The sequence below is a fragment of the Nannobrachium achirus genome (genome assembly GCF_963921795.1).
Source record: "Nannobrachium achirus genome assembly, chromosome: 8".
NCBI lineage: Eukaryota > Metazoa > Chordata > Actinopteri > Myctophiformes > Myctophidae > Nannobrachium > Nannobrachium achirus.
In genome coordinates this window covers 61,638,447-61,655,965 of record NC_137817.1, presented here as the reverse complement: position 1 = coordinate 61,655,965, position 17,519 = coordinate 61,638,447, and the positions used below count along the sequence as shown (strand labels likewise).

At 41.4% G+C, this 17,519-nt stretch overlaps 1 protein-coding gene across 3 annotated transcripts in view; it reads left to right on the top strand.

Moving 5' to 3' along the window:
* The window catches only part of arhgef12a (Rho guanine nucleotide exchange factor (GEF) 12a), a 157,288-nt gene that overhangs the window by 103,016 nt on the left and 36,753 nt on the right, over positions 1 to 17,519 (top strand). For all 3 annotated transcript variants that reach the window (XM_080732398.1, XM_080732399.1, XM_080732397.1), the window contains 7 exons: positions 2,325 to 2,640; positions 2,735 to 2,767; positions 3,761 to 3,915; positions 5,592 to 5,738; positions 6,173 to 6,258; positions 9,525 to 9,650; positions 11,520 to 11,634. In XM_080732398.1, coding sequence (XP_080588524.1) covers positions 2,325 to 2,640; positions 2,735 to 2,767; positions 3,761 to 3,915; positions 5,592 to 5,738; positions 6,173 to 6,258; positions 9,525 to 9,650; positions 11,520 to 11,634 — 978 coding nt within the window. The remainder of the gene's footprint in view (positions 1 to 2,324; positions 2,641 to 2,734; positions 2,768 to 3,760; positions 3,916 to 5,591; positions 5,739 to 6,172; positions 6,259 to 9,524; positions 9,651 to 11,519; positions 11,635 to 17,519) is intronic.

Here is a 17,519-nt window from a genome sequence, read left to right as displayed (position 1 = left end):
CTCATGAGACGGTAAATACACAATCCATTAAAAAAAAAAGTGAAGTTTGGAGCGATAGAAATAGCCACATTAGCGAGTAGCTACCTCTTCACATACCCCCGTTTTAGCTGTGGAGGGGTGGGGAGAATGTAGGACAACTGCAGCATGTATGAAGGGATCTGATAAAAGTGCAGATTTAACCATATATGTGTTTTGGTCTGGATGCCTCCTTTAACCCTCTAAGGCCCGCATTAAGAAATACTTGAAATAAAAAATGGAAAAAAATCAGATGGTGTTGTAGGAGTCTTATTAACTCAGTTAGCGCCGGGCGACTTTACGAGCGACTAGTTCACTATGGCGTTTGGTGCCGAGCGACTCGGAGCGACTTTTATATAAAAGCATTGTTTAAGCTTTTAATATGTGTTTATAGACGGAGCGAAATGGTTAGCTTACCTCAGCTAATGTCCACACGTAAACCGTGAAAAAAAAAGGATACGATTATGACGTCACCTTTAAACCAGGGCTTCCTGTTGACAACAGGCCTCTGCTAGCGTTAGCCTCAATGCAACCATCCGACCCTCACGTAGCTTCACTAGGTCGGATTTTGATTCTGAAACTTTCTGTGTGGCATCTATATACGTCCCGATGCCCATACCAATGGTGGTTTGAGACGATCAAGCACGAATTGAACAGTATTGAGCTGAAATGGTGACCGGCGGCCCGTCCATGTTAAGTCAATGAGGACCAAGTCAGCGTCTCATCCTGTTATGTGGATTTAAACAGGCTTAACATGGGACCATGTCAGTGTATGGTGTATGGTGGTCTCTAGTGGTCATCTGGTGGTATGGTATGCTGAACGTGCATTCGTTAAGGTGGTCTGGTTAAGGTGGTCTGGGGGGATACAAAATAGCTATTTCCTGGCGTTATAAGCGCACATTCATATTCATATTTTGGAAATCTGGCCCTGTATGGGTTAAGAGGAAAATGTAATGTTTTTTTCAAAAAAATGTTTTTGTAAGATTTTATAGCCATAAATCAAAAATCATAAATCATGCTCTAATTTACATATGGGGGATATTTTTCACAATAATAACATATGTACATGTTCTAGACATTCTAATGATCACCAAAAAAAATAGTACAGGCATTTTACTTATGTTTTTGTGAGGTATAGCTTCCATGAAAAAGTGAGATGTTGTTCGTCAAAACTCTGGAATTTCAGCGGGTGTGGCGGGTGTGAATGTCAGCCCCTGTGGGGGGTATTTATATGCAAATATTGTGGCCAATGGCATTGTAATACAGTATTTTCTGGACTATAAGGCGCACCTGACTATAAGGCGCACTGTCAATGAATGGTCTATTTTCAAACTGTTTTCATATATAAGGCGCACCTGACTATAAGGCGCACATAATAGACGCTACCGTTGCGTTATGCATCAAACAGATGGAGCTGTGCTAAAGGGAATGTCAATGTCAATGAATGATCCATATATAAGGCGCACTGGACTATAAGGCGCACTGTAGTTTTTTGAGAAAATTAAAGGCTTTTAAGTGCGCCTTATAGTCCGGAAAATACGGTACTAAACAATAGAATCCAATGGTGGTGTTTAGGTGGTAGGGGGAGCTAAAATAAAATGATTTAAACCTTTTTTTGGATAAAATACAAACGTTGTAATATTACAACCGTGGGCCTTAGAGGGTTAAAGGACAACTTTGTTTTTTACAACAAGGGTTCATATTTTAGATTGTAATTAGAGAAAAGGAAAAGTGAGTGTTAAAATGTTTTCATTTGCTTCGTTATATTGTTTCATCGCGTTTACCGTGCTAAAATGTGGGGCATGCGTACGCATGGGGGCATGTGATCAAGTGGCTAAATATGTCTTTTTAGACACAATAAGCCAGCAGTTTCTTTATTGCTATTTACAGTAACACTTCTAGCCCCCATAAGTCACATCTAACCTGGAAAGGTTGCGTTGTATCTTGGGAATGGGATTATTCTGTGTAAAATTACATAATTATCCACTTGTACGCATGCCCCCAACCACTGAAATAAGAATCTCTAAAACAATAGAAAGAAGTAAATGAAATAATTTTAACACTCATCTTTTATATTCTTTAATAACAATCTAAAATATGAACCCTTGTTGTAAAAAACTAAAGTTGTCCTTTAAGTCTGAGTGTATCAAAAAAGCAACTGGGTTAAGCACCGTTGGTCCGACCAGTTTAACATTTCACCAGGTTAGCATTCACCAGCGTCGGCAGGTTAGCATAATGGACTAATCTTTCAGAAATCCTTTGGTATGCACGGAGAGGGGGTTTGACTCTGGTCTCTTGTGTCTAAACAGTGGTCAAGGCCCTGGACGGACGGCCCAGACCTCAGAAGCAGTTGTCTCAGCCCACGCTAGGGGGCGCCAGCGAGCACCTTGACGGAGGAGGGCGTCTGAGGGGCAGCCAGTCCAGCGAAGGCTCCGAGCTCACCACCTCCATAACCACCTCCCCTCCCAACAGCGCCGCCTACAGCTCGGATGCCAGCAGAGACGCAGACTTGGGCACTCCGACCTCTGGCCCCTCCCGGCTGAGTGACGGCATCCAATCGGATCATCTGGACGGCCTGCCAGACCTCTTGGACCAATTGCAGGAGGAGGACAGAGAGAGTGACAGGTGGGATATCTTCGTTAATTAACTACAGTACTTATTCACATGTCTTTGCGTAGCATTTCCTAACGGAATATTCTTTGTCCTCTTTTTTGTGCAGAATACCTGAAGGAACGCCGAAGGCCATTAGAAGGTGAGGATCAATCTAGTCTAGACTTTTATCTAGAGCTCTACCCAATTATAATTTTGACCTGTTTTTTTAAATCTATTTGAAAAATTTAGATTTTATTAGTTTCTATTGAAAACATTTAACTTAAAAAAATAATCGATCATAGATAAAACATTTAAATTATATATGAATAAGAACATTTAACTTCAAGCAAGTATAAGTAAATATAAAATGCTCACTTAAAACTTAAGCCCTATTCAAACATTCTCCAAAATAGCCGATCTATAAGCTCTGCTGTAAGCTTGTAAATGTGCTATTTTTTGAAAAGAAAGGTAAAACGCATAGACCAATGTCGTAAAAACTAGTAAGATGCCTCAGGGGCCTAAAGGGCGAGGTCGCGCCATGTCTTGGCCATCTAGCCAGTGATGTATATTGGACCAGTTCCCCATGGATATAAAGTCCTGTTAGATATGGGCTTAATATTGATGACATCAGGGATCTCCATATATGGGTGGTATAGAGTGGTTCCCATGACATCACAACATACAATCCCTGTTTTATGCCCATACATCCCTGTCTGGAGATCCCTGTCTGAACCAGCCACACCACTGAGATGTCACCTGTTTATGCCCATATATGGAGTTCCCTGTTCTGAGTATCTGACATCACTGTGATGTCACAGTGATGTGTCAGGGGGACCACAGTATCAGGCGTTACACATATATGGACAAGCGGTTCTGACAGTAAACTGCGACCTACGGTCACAATAATGTCTTAAATATTGGCCAAACCGATATATATAGTATATTTTATTTAGTAGTCTCTTCCAAGGTGCCATGTTTATTCTCTCTGATGCAAGTTGTCCATGTTGAGGTCCTTCTGAGTACCTTCTGCTTGCTGCAGCGTGCAGACTTCTCTTTGCTTGTCAGATTGTACAGTATGTTTGTCATGAACCCGGGCTGTGCACTCTCCGTTAGGCTCGAGGGACTGATTGTACAGTATGTTTCTCTCCGCTAGGCTCGAGGGGCTGAGCGGCGCCACCGACGTCCAGAGCGAGGACGACCAAGGGACGGACTCGGAGCACGACCCCCCCAACTGGCAGCAGCTGGTGGGCCGAGAGGTTTTGGCTGGGCTGAGGCCGCACGAGATCAAGAGGCAGGAGGTCATTAATGGTGAGGACAAGTGTTTGGACCTGTGGGTCCCCCCAAATTATTTTGGGTGGTCCCCAGATGATTAACTTAATGTGCAGCATTCCTTTCTCACTCAACAGTAAACGAACCAACATAAAGTTTTAGTGTATAGAGGGTTTATGCACATTTATAAAGTGACATTTCTAAGGACTTTTTAATACCTCTAAAATGACAGATTAAACATTGGCCAACTTGTCAAATATAAGAGACAAGTCCATATATATATATATATATATATATATATATATATATATAAATATATGTGTTTTAATATAGATATTTTTTGATTAACCAGACTGTAAACCACACACTAGTAGTTTTTAATCTGTTAAATTGTTAATGCACTCCCCCCTCATTTTGTTCAATTGTCTGGTTTAATGTTATCTGCTCCCTTTGACTGCTGAATATTGCTTGTACGGACTTATACTGTTGTTCCACAAACTGTTTGGAGATATACTGTTTTTTTTTCCACTTTCCATAAGTATTATGTCTTATAATTCCTAATAAATATGAGTTAAGCAAAACTAAATCTAATTGAACAAAATGAGGGGGGAGTGCATTAAGAATTTAACAGATTAAAAACTACTAGTTTGTGGTTTACAGTCTGGTAAATCAACAAATATATATATCTATATTCAAAAATGTAAAAAAATATGGACTTAGACTGTTTTTTGTCTCAGGTACTCGGTATGTGTTGCTTACTAACCTGCCATGTATTTGCCCGTCTTCAGTTTGAAACCTGTACAGGAAAACAAACTCCAAAAAGTGGCCTAGGGTTTCATACCCCCATACGTCCACTAGAGGGCATCCCAGACACAAATGTTTCCTGACAGCCAACATGCTGCTCTTGTCCAGCTCATATTTAATTCACCAGACATCCACTTCCAGCTGTTCTGTGATGGCTCGTTAGTCCCTGTACCCTGGCAATGTTACATCATACTGATGTGTGTCTTAACTGTATATTGATTGTGTCCTCACAGAGATTTAACAACCCATTTAGGCCTAGAATCATTGAATGCTTTAGCTATTGAAAAACAGCAGATATACAAGCTCACAGCGCGGCACCGAGTGCCGCGCTGTGAGCTTGTAGATCTGCTATTTTTGATAAATCTTGTCCTTTTTGGCAAATATTTGAATATATCTTTTTTAAAAGCGAACATTTGAGCTCAAATATTTGCTTCTGGGGGGTACCCCGAGACATTTTGAGATGGTCCGTGGCAAAACACATATCATTTTGGGGGTCCTTCACATGAAAAGGTTTGAGCACCACTGACATAGAAACATAGGTTTTTCGAAAAACCTTAGGTTTTAGAAGACACTTATAGCATTGTCGTAATAAAGTTGATGGCCCCAAGAATTATTGATGAGACATCGGGTCAAAATATTCATAGACTACAGATGTTCACGATTTAAAAAAGAAATTGCAGATCTACAAGCTTGCAGCGCAGCACTCGGTGCTGCGCTGCAAGCGTGTATATCTGCTATTTTCTAATAGTTAAAGCGTAAAATAATCGTTAAAGTGGTTCAAATCTAAAGTGACATAGATTTGCATTCAGGCCTAAAATGGGTTTTAACATTGAGCATGAATGAGCCGTTGATGTGAATCATTAGCAACTAATATCACTTCTAAATGCGTGTGTTTGTCTCTCTGTCTCCAGAGCTCTTCTACACCGAGCGCGCCCACGTGCGCATGCTGAGAGTGCTAGACCAGGTGTTCTTCCAGAAGCTCTCCAAAGAGGCCATCCTGCCTCCTGCTGACATCAAGAACATCTTCACCAACCTGGACGAGATCCTGCAGCTCCATGGTGAGAGACGCACGCACGCACGCACGCACGCACGCACGCACACACACACACACACACACACACACTAAGGCTGGGCAATGTATCGATATCTAGGTATCAACATGCGAGGTATACATAAAGACGAAGACGGCTTGAAATGAGGTATCGGTGTATGTGTCAAATTAATTAACAGACACACTATGCGTGCACGTAGCACGTGCACGTGCACGCATAGCACGTGCACGCACACTATGCGTGCACGTGCACGCACTATGCGTGCACGTATCAAAACTCTTCTAGAAAAAGACAAAAATATGGGAAAAGTAAAAGAAAAGTTTACTCATTTTCTGTTATTCAAACTCATTCTCTCTCTCCCACACACACACACACACACACACACACACACACACACACACACACACATACATCATCCTTGTCTTTTCTTTGTATTTCAGTTTCAATACAGGATCAGATGGCGGCCACTCAGAAGAGGAACGAGTCTTCAGTGATTGATCAGATAGGAGACGACCTGCTCTCCTGGGTGAGTGCGGTTATCACCTTGAAATTGGGTTTTCCATTTGATTTCCCTTTTATTGAAAATGCTATTAACCCATTTAGAACGGGTACACATTTTGTGTATCATTATTTTATGCTTTAACTCTTTGAGTGCCAATCCCGAACTAGTTCGGCTTTATTAGCGTATCGTAGAGTGCCGATCCCGAACAAGTTCGGCTTTTAAAAAAAAAAAAAAAAAAAAAATTGAAAAAAAATGTTTTGAATTTTTTTTTTTTTTTTTTGGACCCCATCAAATCTGGTGAACATGATTTCAATCGCGATTTTGCATGCTCCACCCCCATACAACCCCATCTAACATACAGGGCAGCCATTTTTGTTTACATTACATGTAAAACATAATGGCGATTATCTCAAGAATGCCTGAACGGATTTCCAATCGGATTTTTTTGTTTGAAAGCTGTGAACAAACTGCACAAATCCACTCCAATGCAATCCAGGATTGCATTGGATTTTTTAGAGCTCATTCTTATCTGTTTTTTTCCCATGCATGAGGTGTGCAAGGTTTAATCATGGCTAAGTTGACGAAAATAAGGCTTCTAAAATGCTTGGTAGCCAATAGCTAACTTCAAGCTAACTTCATCCTCTTCCTGTACATGCACAAAGGAAAGTGTTCAGGCAAGTCATGGCTCCAGGGCTTGGGCATGCATTACCAGCATATCTCTATTATTCTCTGGTCACTGGGCGCCCTCTAGTGGTGATAGGCTGGCACTCAATGAGTTAACTATTGAAAAATAGCCGATATACAAGCTCACAGTGCGGCACCGAGTGCCGCGCTGCGAGCTTGTAGATCTGCTATTTTTGAACATTTTATGTCAGCAATCTGGCCGGCCATCGTCAAAGAAAAGGTCCTTTTCACTTAACTGGAGCTCAGTTAGTCTGTTCTTGAGAGACTACTATGTCAGTGGTTCTCAAACCTTTTCATGTGAAGGACCCCCATTTCAAAATATGTAGTTCCAGGGACCACCCAGAAGCAAAATTTGAGTTTGAAACAATCGCTTTGAAAATACATATATTCAAAGATTTGCACACATTTTCACGAGTTTTTCAAAAATAGCAGATCTACAAGCTCACAGCGCGGCACTCGGTGCCGCGCTGTGAGCTTGTATATCTGCTATTTTTCACTGGTTAAAGCATTCAATAATTGTAGGCCTAAATGGGTTAAGATGACCGATGTGATCAAGGAGACTCCACGGAGCACAAATAAATGGAAAGTTGAAATGGCTCTCAGTGAGAAACGTCTTCTGTACCTAATGATAATAGTCTCTGGAGACTGACTGTTTTCACTTGCTTCAGGCTGACAGTCTGTACATGAAGTAGCTGTAACTATTAGCAATACATTTTTCAATGAATCGAATAATTGCGAACTTAATTGGCTATGTTCGCTATTCGCCCATAGGACGAGGTATCCAGGGCTTAACCCTTTCAGTGCCCAGAATCACCACTAGAGGGCACCCAATGGCCATAGAATCGACCATAGACATACGCTGTATATGCACAAGCCGTGCGCAGCCATGACGCGCCTGAACACTTTCCTTTGTCCATGAACAGGAACAGGATGAAGTTAGCTTGAAGTTACCAAGCATTTTAGAAGCCCTATTTTCGGCGATTTAGCCGTGATTAAACCTTGCACACCTCATGGATATGCATGGAACAGAGAAAATGAGCTCTAAAGATCCTGGATTGCATTGGAGTGGATGGCAAATATCGGCGGCTCGGCGCTCTCGCGGGCCGTGTAAACAGATGGCGGCCCGGCTCGAAAAATAAAATAAATAAATAAATCCCGAACCCTGAACGTTAATAAGGTCCAAACTATCCCGAACTAGTTTTTTTGAATAATTAGGCTCAGAAAAGTGAGTTCATTTGTCTCTGGACGTACGCATCATCATCATCCAGGGGAGGGTGTGGTTGTAGGGGAGGGTGAACTCAACAACCAAAGTGGTGAATGGTAAATGGTGCATTGGACTGATGCAAACACAATGTAAGGTAACAGCAAAGGTGATACACCCTCCCCTACAACCACACCCTCCCCTGGATGATGATGATGCGTACGTCCAGAGGCAAATGAACTCACCTTTTTGAGCCTAATTATTCAAAAAAACGACAGATTGCAGAAAAGAACACTGAATGTTGAAAGGTCAGGTTTTCTTTGGTGTAATTGAGGTCAGGAAACATGGAAAAAAAAAATCTTTAAAGCTCTACACTTCAAATGTCCAAAAATAAAGCATTGCTTGGAAAATAAAACATTCCAGTTGCCTTCCCACAGTAACAAAGCCGAGCTCGGAAACTTAACAGCCACTCTCCCAGTAAATGGAACCACTCACACCAAGTGGCCTAGATTGTGCTGACACCTCTGTATCTCCATCCGCCAGCATGCATCAGACCAGAGGCAAGCCCCCTTATGGGCTCGACAACCATGTCTCTGTATAAGTGGGGTAAACAACCCCCTGAGGCTGCACGCATTGATCTGCACTCTACATTTAAGCTTAAGCTCTCTCTGCATTTGGAGCACTTAGGCCCTGCCCACTTCAGTGAGCTACCACACACACACATACTATATCCCCAATTAATCCATATAGACCGGGAACCTATCTGTGTCACATAACCATATATTTTTGTAATACTTTGGCTATTCAAAAATAGCAGATATACAAGCTCATAGCGCGGCACCGAGTGCCGCGCTATGAGCTTGTATATCTGCTTTTTTTTTGAAAAAACTTGGAACATTTTTGTGCAAATCTTTGAATATATTCTTAACATTTTTTTTTGAGAACCACTTATATAGAAGCATGGGTTTTTCATAAAACAATTAGGATTTAGAAAACATTTGGGGCTCTATTTTCACCAAACTAAACCCCTAAACTTCTTTGCCTTTCCTTTCCATTTTGAAAAGGAAAAAAAAAAAAAAAAAAAAAATATATATATATATATATATATATATTTCAAACAGTTCACATAGCTGATCTACAAGCTCACAAACGTGTCGAGGTAGATCGGCTATTTGAATTATTTTAAAATATTTTTTTCAAAATAGTAAAAAAAAAAGGCAACAAAGTTTATGGGTTTAGGCGGGTTTAGCATGGATGAAAATATGGCCCACTATGTAGAATGGGCCTCAGGTCTTAACGGGTTAATGGTTGGGACGTGAGATGTTTCTGTGGCGACGCACACATCGACTGACCGTGCAGAATCCCTGCCCCTCTCTCTCATGTGGGGTTTGTTGCTTCCTTCCAGTTTGGCGGTGGTCAGGAGGAGAAGATCAAGCAGGCTGTGGGAACGTTCTGCAGCAACCAGCCCTTCGCCCTGGAGATCATCAAGACCCGGCAGAAGAAAGACTCCCGCTTCACCTCCTTCATGCAGGCAAGAGTTGATTCACACTGCTTTTACTTTCAGTGTTGTTTTTGACGGCACAGTTTTGATTTAGTTTTAGTCATAGTTTTTTTGAATAAAATGTAATTTAGTCATAATTTAGTCACCTGAAAAGTTTTAGTTTTAGTCAAATTATAGTCGACTAAATATCGTGAGATTTTAGGCGGCTAAATCTACAGTTTGTTTTGTCAACTGAAATGTATTTTGGCAGGCCTTGATGGCATCATAATGACAGATTTTACACTTGGCTGCGTGCTGAAAATAGCCGATCTACAAGCTCACAACGCGTCGCGCTGCGACGCGTTGTGAGCTTGTAGATCGGCTATTTTCAGCACACCCTGAGAGCTACCAAACATAAAATGACTCTCTTCTCCACTAGTCCCTCCCTAACGTTTTAGTCTAGTTTTTATTTTGTTGACGAAATTGTCAATATATTCTTGTATTCTTGTATATATTGTCACTGTTTTAGTCATCACAGCTTAGTTTTTATTTAGTTTTTATTTAGTTTTCGTCAGGGGAAAAAAACGCAGTTGCAAACATTTTTCGTCAGAGTTTTAGTCGACAAAATCAACACTGTTTACTTTCTACTTAACTCATTTACTGCTGTTAAAAAACGGACGTAATTGACAATAACGCCCCGTTTTTTCATACCTTTTTAACGTGGGCTTCATCGTGCACGGATCAGTAGTCCGGGGCACCCCTATAAAAAATTGTTTCATCCAAAGCACCCCTACATTTTTATATTCCTAATTTTCACTCCCAGCACCTTATATGTATAGCATATTTTAGCGATTATGTTGCTAGGAAAACGAGATAATAGCCAGTTTATCTCGCGGCGCTGCCTCTCGCGGCACTGCCGTCGTGGCACCCCAGGGTGCCCCGTCACCCACTTTGAAAACCCCTGATCTAATCGGTTCCACGCATGTGCACGCCTTCGCCGCTTTCAAACAAAAAAAAAAATCGCATTGAAAATCGCATTCAGGCGTTCATGAGATGGCTGCTGTGTTGTTTACACAGTAAGCCAACGGAAACAGGATCATATATCCAAAAATCGGTTAACGTCCCACCTTATTTCCCGTCTAGACCAGAAACACTTTATTTTTGGCACTTTGGGCACACCCATATTCGTCTTTTTTTATTGTTTTTAATAAAATCTAATTAATAAAAAGTCTGGAAAATCTCTGGCGACCTCTAACAGCTGAAATAACTCGGGGAAACTTGGATTGGGGCAGTAAAAGAGTTAAGAAAAGAAAAAAGGTAAATCTATGCATGCACTTTATACATGTAGCACAGGGGTCTTCAACAGGGGGTCCGGGACCCCTACAGAATCCTCAGAGTTACTACAAATCTTTGAGTGATAGAAACTTTGTTTCCTCCTTTTTTATATTAACCACTTGTAGTAGGGGGCCTTTTTTTTTGGTGCTAATCGGTCTAAAAGCGCCACATTTTGCACTGATGTAGCCCAGGGCATGCTCTAATGATTTAGCTAGGGCGCCCGAGCAGACGACCTTCGGGGTCGCCACAGCGGCCAAATCAAGTTGGGCTCCCATCGACTTTCTATACACTGTACTACAGGAGAAAAAAGACATCTGCTTTAAGTAGCATGTGAGGGGTCTAACTAGGGGTTTACTTTGACATGATTCTGAATCCATTGCAAGCATTTGTTTTGCACAAAAAACTTTAAAAAAAAAAAAAAAAACTAAACAATAGGAAGCTTTCTGTTGGTTACATACAGGAGTATGGCTGAAATGGATTCTTGAAAGCACGTTTCATCATAGCTCCAAAGAAAATGATGCATTTTTACAGTTTGTTGACCTCTCTCAGTGTAACGTAATGGAGCGTGTTTGTGCCGTTCCGCAGGAGGCAGAGAGTAAAAGACAGTGTCGCAGGCTGCAGCTGAAGGACATCATTCCAGTCGAGATGCAGAGACTCACCAAATACCCCTTGTTACTCGACAGCATCGCCAAGTACACAGGTATAACTATCCGCCAAACCACAACCTCCACCCCTCCCAGGGACCCCCGGAGTTCCAGGGACCCCCAGGGACCCCCAACAGTGCAAAAATGACCACCCCAACAGGGCTGCTCACAGGGAATTCCCGGGGACCACCGACTCCTGGTGCTCCAGAATGGATGCAAAAGTGCTCACGCCACCTAGCGGCGGAACCCCGCCACTGCAGCCCGCTAAAAAGGCCGTGACTCGGCCCCCCAGCGACCGGGGTGACCTGACGGTCGATTATCTCCCGATTAGGGAGTCTTACTGGTACTAGACAGCACATGTACATAACACTTGCATCTCTCTGCAGTCTAGGGATAGGGACGATAAGCGATATTATTGTTTATCGTGATAAAAAACACTCACGATAATCGTATCGCAGAGATTTAAAGCTATACTGTGTAAGATGCTCAACTAGTGGTCAGTAGCCCTATAGCAAACCGCGTCCGCGTCTTTCGGCCGTTTTTCGTACCTTCACACCCCCGCGTCTGCCTCCACCTCGCCGAGAGCTATCTTTAGAGGGGTCCCTGGTTCCTGTGCGTTCAGGCATTCCGGAGAAACGGACTCCTTCACCCTGCCTGGTAGGCGAGATTACCTTTTGAGTATAGAGACACACGGGCGACTACAAATATGGCCGCCATAGCGACCCCACTTCAAGATGCGCTGTGATTGGCCGGCAGTGTATAACCCTCGCTGTGATTGGCCGGTAGTGTGATGACGTAATTTTGCCGGGAAATCCCGCCCCTGTCACGGCTAAGTAGAAAACATATAAAGAGAAGGCTTCAGAAGCTGAAAATAACGGAGTGGGGGTTCTAAAACTTTAGCGATTTAACAGTTAGGACAATTTTAAGATTTGTTTTATAAAAAAAGTTACATGGTATAACTTTAATTTATCGTGATATTGTCCTCTGTCATGCACTGGAATCAATTCAACTTTTATCCAGTACCATTTAAACGTACTTATAATATACATACTTGATACAGTCTTTTTTTTCACTCTCTACCAAATCTCTTTGCTCACACAACGCGTCGCGTGTTGCTATTTTTTGGCAAACATTCCGCCCCCAAGATAATGGATGTTGGGGACATTTTGATTATCGCGATAATATCGTACATTTCTTTGGTCACAATCATCGTGATATGAAATGTTCATATTGTCCCATCCCTACTGCAGACTGCAGTCCCTCTTCCATTGAGAACTCAACAGGGTATGTCGGCTGCTGTGGAAATGGAAATATATTTTTTTTTTCTCGCCCCTCCCTCCGGGCAGAGGATCTCTCTAAACCAATAGATGAGTCTTCAACCCACTCTCTATTTTATTTTATTTGTCACAGTATTCATTTAATAGGCAGGGTACCTCATTCTCCTATAAGTCACTTAACCCACTCCACTCCATTGATATGAATGGTGATGGTGCTGAACAGCTCATCACACAGACAATCACTGATGTGCTCATAGCAGCAGAACCCTCTCACTATACTGGACCTCTGCTATGTCTGCTCCTGCCTCAGAGAACTAAAGGTCATATTGACATTTTTATGTAGATTAACCCATTTGTGCCTAGAATTATTGAATGCTTTAACTATTGAAAAAATAGCAGATATACAATGATACACACAGGGTGCCGTGCTGTGAGCTTTTTGAAAGTCTTTGAATATGTCTTTTTAACCCTTTAAGTGCCTATCCCGAACATGTTCGGGATATTCGGGATCAAAAACAATTTTTTATTTGCTATTTTACTTACCCCGAGCTGCTTGGAGCAACGTGGGTGGTCCCGGCTCGCCCAGCGCTCACCAACGAGAGACGCTAGATGCTCCGACGATTTATTCCATTGAAAATGGTTTAAAATAAAGTTTAGACCCCCCCCCCAATGTTCACCGAATGTTCATTGTAGGCGGCGCGACGTATTCCAGGGTGCCTATCCCGAACATGTCCGGGATATTTAATAAAATGAATTATTTTATCGGAGGCCTCAACGAAGCCCCGGTCTAGACGTCCATCCTTGGCCGGGACTTAGACTCGGCCATCCACGGGCCGTATTCGCGCTAACGGCCGCATCGCGCCGCCCACTCCAATAATAAATCACATCTTTAGACAGGATTTTCTCCGGATTGTGTCCCCAGACCCAAAGAGAAAGTTTTTTGCGGCTGAAATAGCTTTAGATCGGGCTTCTAAATGGGTTAGCATTTTGGCTACGTGTCAGCTAGCTTCCTCCTCTCGACACCCATAGCATTGACTGGAGTGAAAACACAAGGCAGTTGGGAGAGGGTCGACGAAAGCTATAAAGAAGGTCTATGGAGAAATTTCTGGCACTCTAGCACCCCTTGTGGCCGGATGGCACTGTATGAGTTAAAAGCGGACATTTGGAATTCAAATATTTGCTTCTGGGTGGTCCCTGGAACAACATATTTTGAGATGGGGGTCTGCAGCCAAATACATGTCATTTTGGGGGTCCTTGACATGAAAAAGTTTGAGAACCACTGATTTAGAGGAAGGATTTAGAAGACATTTATAGAATCGGGTCAAAGACATTTGCACACATTTTTCCAAAATAGCAGATCTACAAGCTCGCATATCTGCTATTTTATTTGTATAGTTAAAGCATAAAATAATGGTTAAAGTGGTTCAAATCTAAATTGATACAGTTCAGTTCAGGCATAAATGGGTTAATTATATTAAAAAAAAAAGATCTTCATTCATCCACAAATAGTAAGGTAAAAAGTACTGATATGTAACATGAGAACATGGACTGGTTTACTGATATTGAATATATTGCACAATTGTATTGTATTGTAATACAAACTATGGAAATTAGTGCTTTTTCAAATGCCCGTCTGCACAGTGTATGTGCCCTGTACCTTATGACATACATCAGCACCTTAGGAACTAAACAGTTTCTAGAGGACGGCTAACACCATTCCTAGATCAGTGGTTCTCAACCTTTTCAGGCCACGACCCCCAAAATAATCATATTTTAACTGGGGACCACCCACCCTGACGAGCACTAAGAGTTGAGGCATTACATTTTGTATAAGACTGTTCTATTGTGAAAATAGCAGATTGCGAGGCGTTATGTAGATCGTCTATTTTCACATTTTCTGCCTCTAATATTTGATAATTTGGCCAATGTTTAATTTGACATTTTAGAGGTATTAAAAAGTCCTCAACTTCTCACTTTAGAAATGTGCAGATATACCCTCTATACACTTAAACTTTGTGTTCGGTTTGTTTACAGTTGACAGAGAAAACAATGTTTCACATTAAGTTCATCATCTGGGGACCCCCCAAAATAATTTGGGGACCCCCCTGGGGGTCCCGACCCACAGGTTGAGAACCACTGTCCTAGATACCACTGCCTGCCAGCCCACCCTGGTGCAGATAACCTTTAGTGCAGAACTGTGGATAATAATGCCAGTGCTCTGAAATAGTCATTGAAAATCCAATTAAGGCTGGGACTTTAACTGATTAATTGCGATTAAATAATTACAGAAAATGTAATAATTTTTGCACCACAGAACCAGTGTTGATTTCGTCAACTAAAACTATGACGAAAACTGTGTGTCGACTATTTTTTTTTCACTGACGAAAACTAAATAAAAACGAAATAAAAACTAAGCTGTGATGACTAAAACTAAGAATAAATATATTGACAATTTCGTCAACAAAATAAAAACTAGACTAAAACCTTAGGGAGGGACTAGTGCTGAAGAGAGTCATTTTATGTTTGGTTGCTCTCAGGTGTTGCTTGCTGCGACGCGTTGTGAGCTTGTAGATCTGCTATTTTCAGCACACAACCAAGTGTAAAATCAGTCATTACGATGCCATCAAGGCCTGCCAAAATACATTTTAGTCGACTAAATCAACTGTAGATTTAGTCGCCTAAAATGTTATGATATTTAGTCGACTAATATTAGACTAAAACTAAAACTTTTCAGGTGACTAAATTATGACTAAAACTAAATTACATTGTATTCAAAAGACTATGACTGAAACTAAATCAAAATTTGCTGTCAAAAACAACACTGCACAGAACCTTCAGTTTCGGGCATACCGATCATAGCGATGCACCAACCAAGAAGAGTCGACAAACGCAAAGGGAGAAGTAGCCGATCAGAGCGCTTTGCTTGGCCCAGTGGATGCGAAATTTAGATTTTAAAAAACTCACTCGTTGATTCACTCGTACAACAAAATGTGTTTTACTTGAAGAAAAATGCTTCTCTGGTTAAATATCGAAGTGCGATTAAAATGCGATTAATTGCGATTAATTAATCACAGAGCCTGTCATTAATTAGATTAAAAATCTTTAATCGCATCCCAGCCCTAAATCCAATACTTAGAAATGTGTTGTTGTGCTACGGTTGACTGCTTGGTATTAGCCTAGGCCCATATGGTTTATTGATATATAGTAGGGTTCCATTTTTCTACATTGTTTCTGTCCTGTGATGCTAGCTCAATAAACTCAACCCAAAATTAGTCCTGTCCAGCCAGTGTTTACATCTCGCTGTCATCTCCAAGTCGAGAGAAAGAATTAAGCAACTTGAATCCAACTCTGATCTGATAACAGAAGAGAGAGGGGGGGGGGGGGGGGGGGGGGACAGAGAACAAACCAAATGAAGTCCTATTGGACCTTATCTGTGGGCGACATGCCAACCAACAGTGAATCACAGAGACAAATGGACAGATTATCATTTTAATGGTCCGTAGGCAGTAATGCACGTTTTGGGAAATGTCTTCTCCTTTATTTTAGACCATCATTTTAAATCCATTTAGGCCTATAATTATTGAATGCTTTAGCTATTGAAAAATAGCAGATCTACAAGCTCACAGCGCGGCACCAAGTGCCGCGCTGCAAGCTTGTAGATCTGCTATTTTTTTTTAAAAGTCGTGAAAATGTGTGCAAATCTTTGAATATATGTGTTTTTAAAGTGCACGTTTGTAACTCAAATGTTGCTTCTGGGTGGTCCCTGGAACTATATATTTCGAGATGCGGGTCCGTGGCCAAATAAATATCAGTTTCGGGGTCCTTCTCATGAAAAGGTTTGAGCACCACTGACATAGTAGTCTCTCAAGAACAGACTAACTGAGCTCCATTTAAGTGAAAAGGACCTTTTCTTTGACGATGGCTGGCCAGATTGCTGACATAGAAACATAGGGTTTTTCCAAAAACCTTAGCAGGATTCAAAAGACACTTATAGAATCGGGTCAAAATTCAAATTTTCACGATTTTTCAAAAATAGCAGATCTACAAGCTCGCAGCGCGGCACTCGGTACTCGGTGCCGCGCTGTGAGCTTGTATATCTGCTATTTTTCAATAGATAAAGCATACAATAATGATACACAATAATGTGTACCCATTCTAAAAAGGTTAAATAATCTTTGCCACTGTTCTGGGCTCACACCGTGCACGAGAACGCACTAATAATAATAAAGCATAACCAGCTATTATGGGATCTTAATGCTACCTTCCTTCCACTGTATCATCATTTCAGAGGACAACGGTCCATCATTTTAATGTTGGCCACAGTGTTTGTAGATCTGCTATTTTTTTTAAATCGTGAAAATTTGAATTTTGACCCGATTCTATAAGTGTCTTTTGAATCCTTCTAAGATTTTTTGATGTTTCTATGTCAGCAATCTGGCTGGCCATCGTCAAAGAAAATTTCCTTTTCACTTAACTGGAGCTCAGTTAGTCTGTTCTTGAGAGACTACTATGTCAGTGGTTCTCAAACCTTTTCATGTGAAGGATGCCCAAAATGATGTGTATTTGGCCACATACCCCCATCTCAAATATTTTGTTCCAGGGACCACCCAGAAGCAAAATTTGAGTTAAAAACGTTCGCTTTGAAAATACATAATATTCAAAGA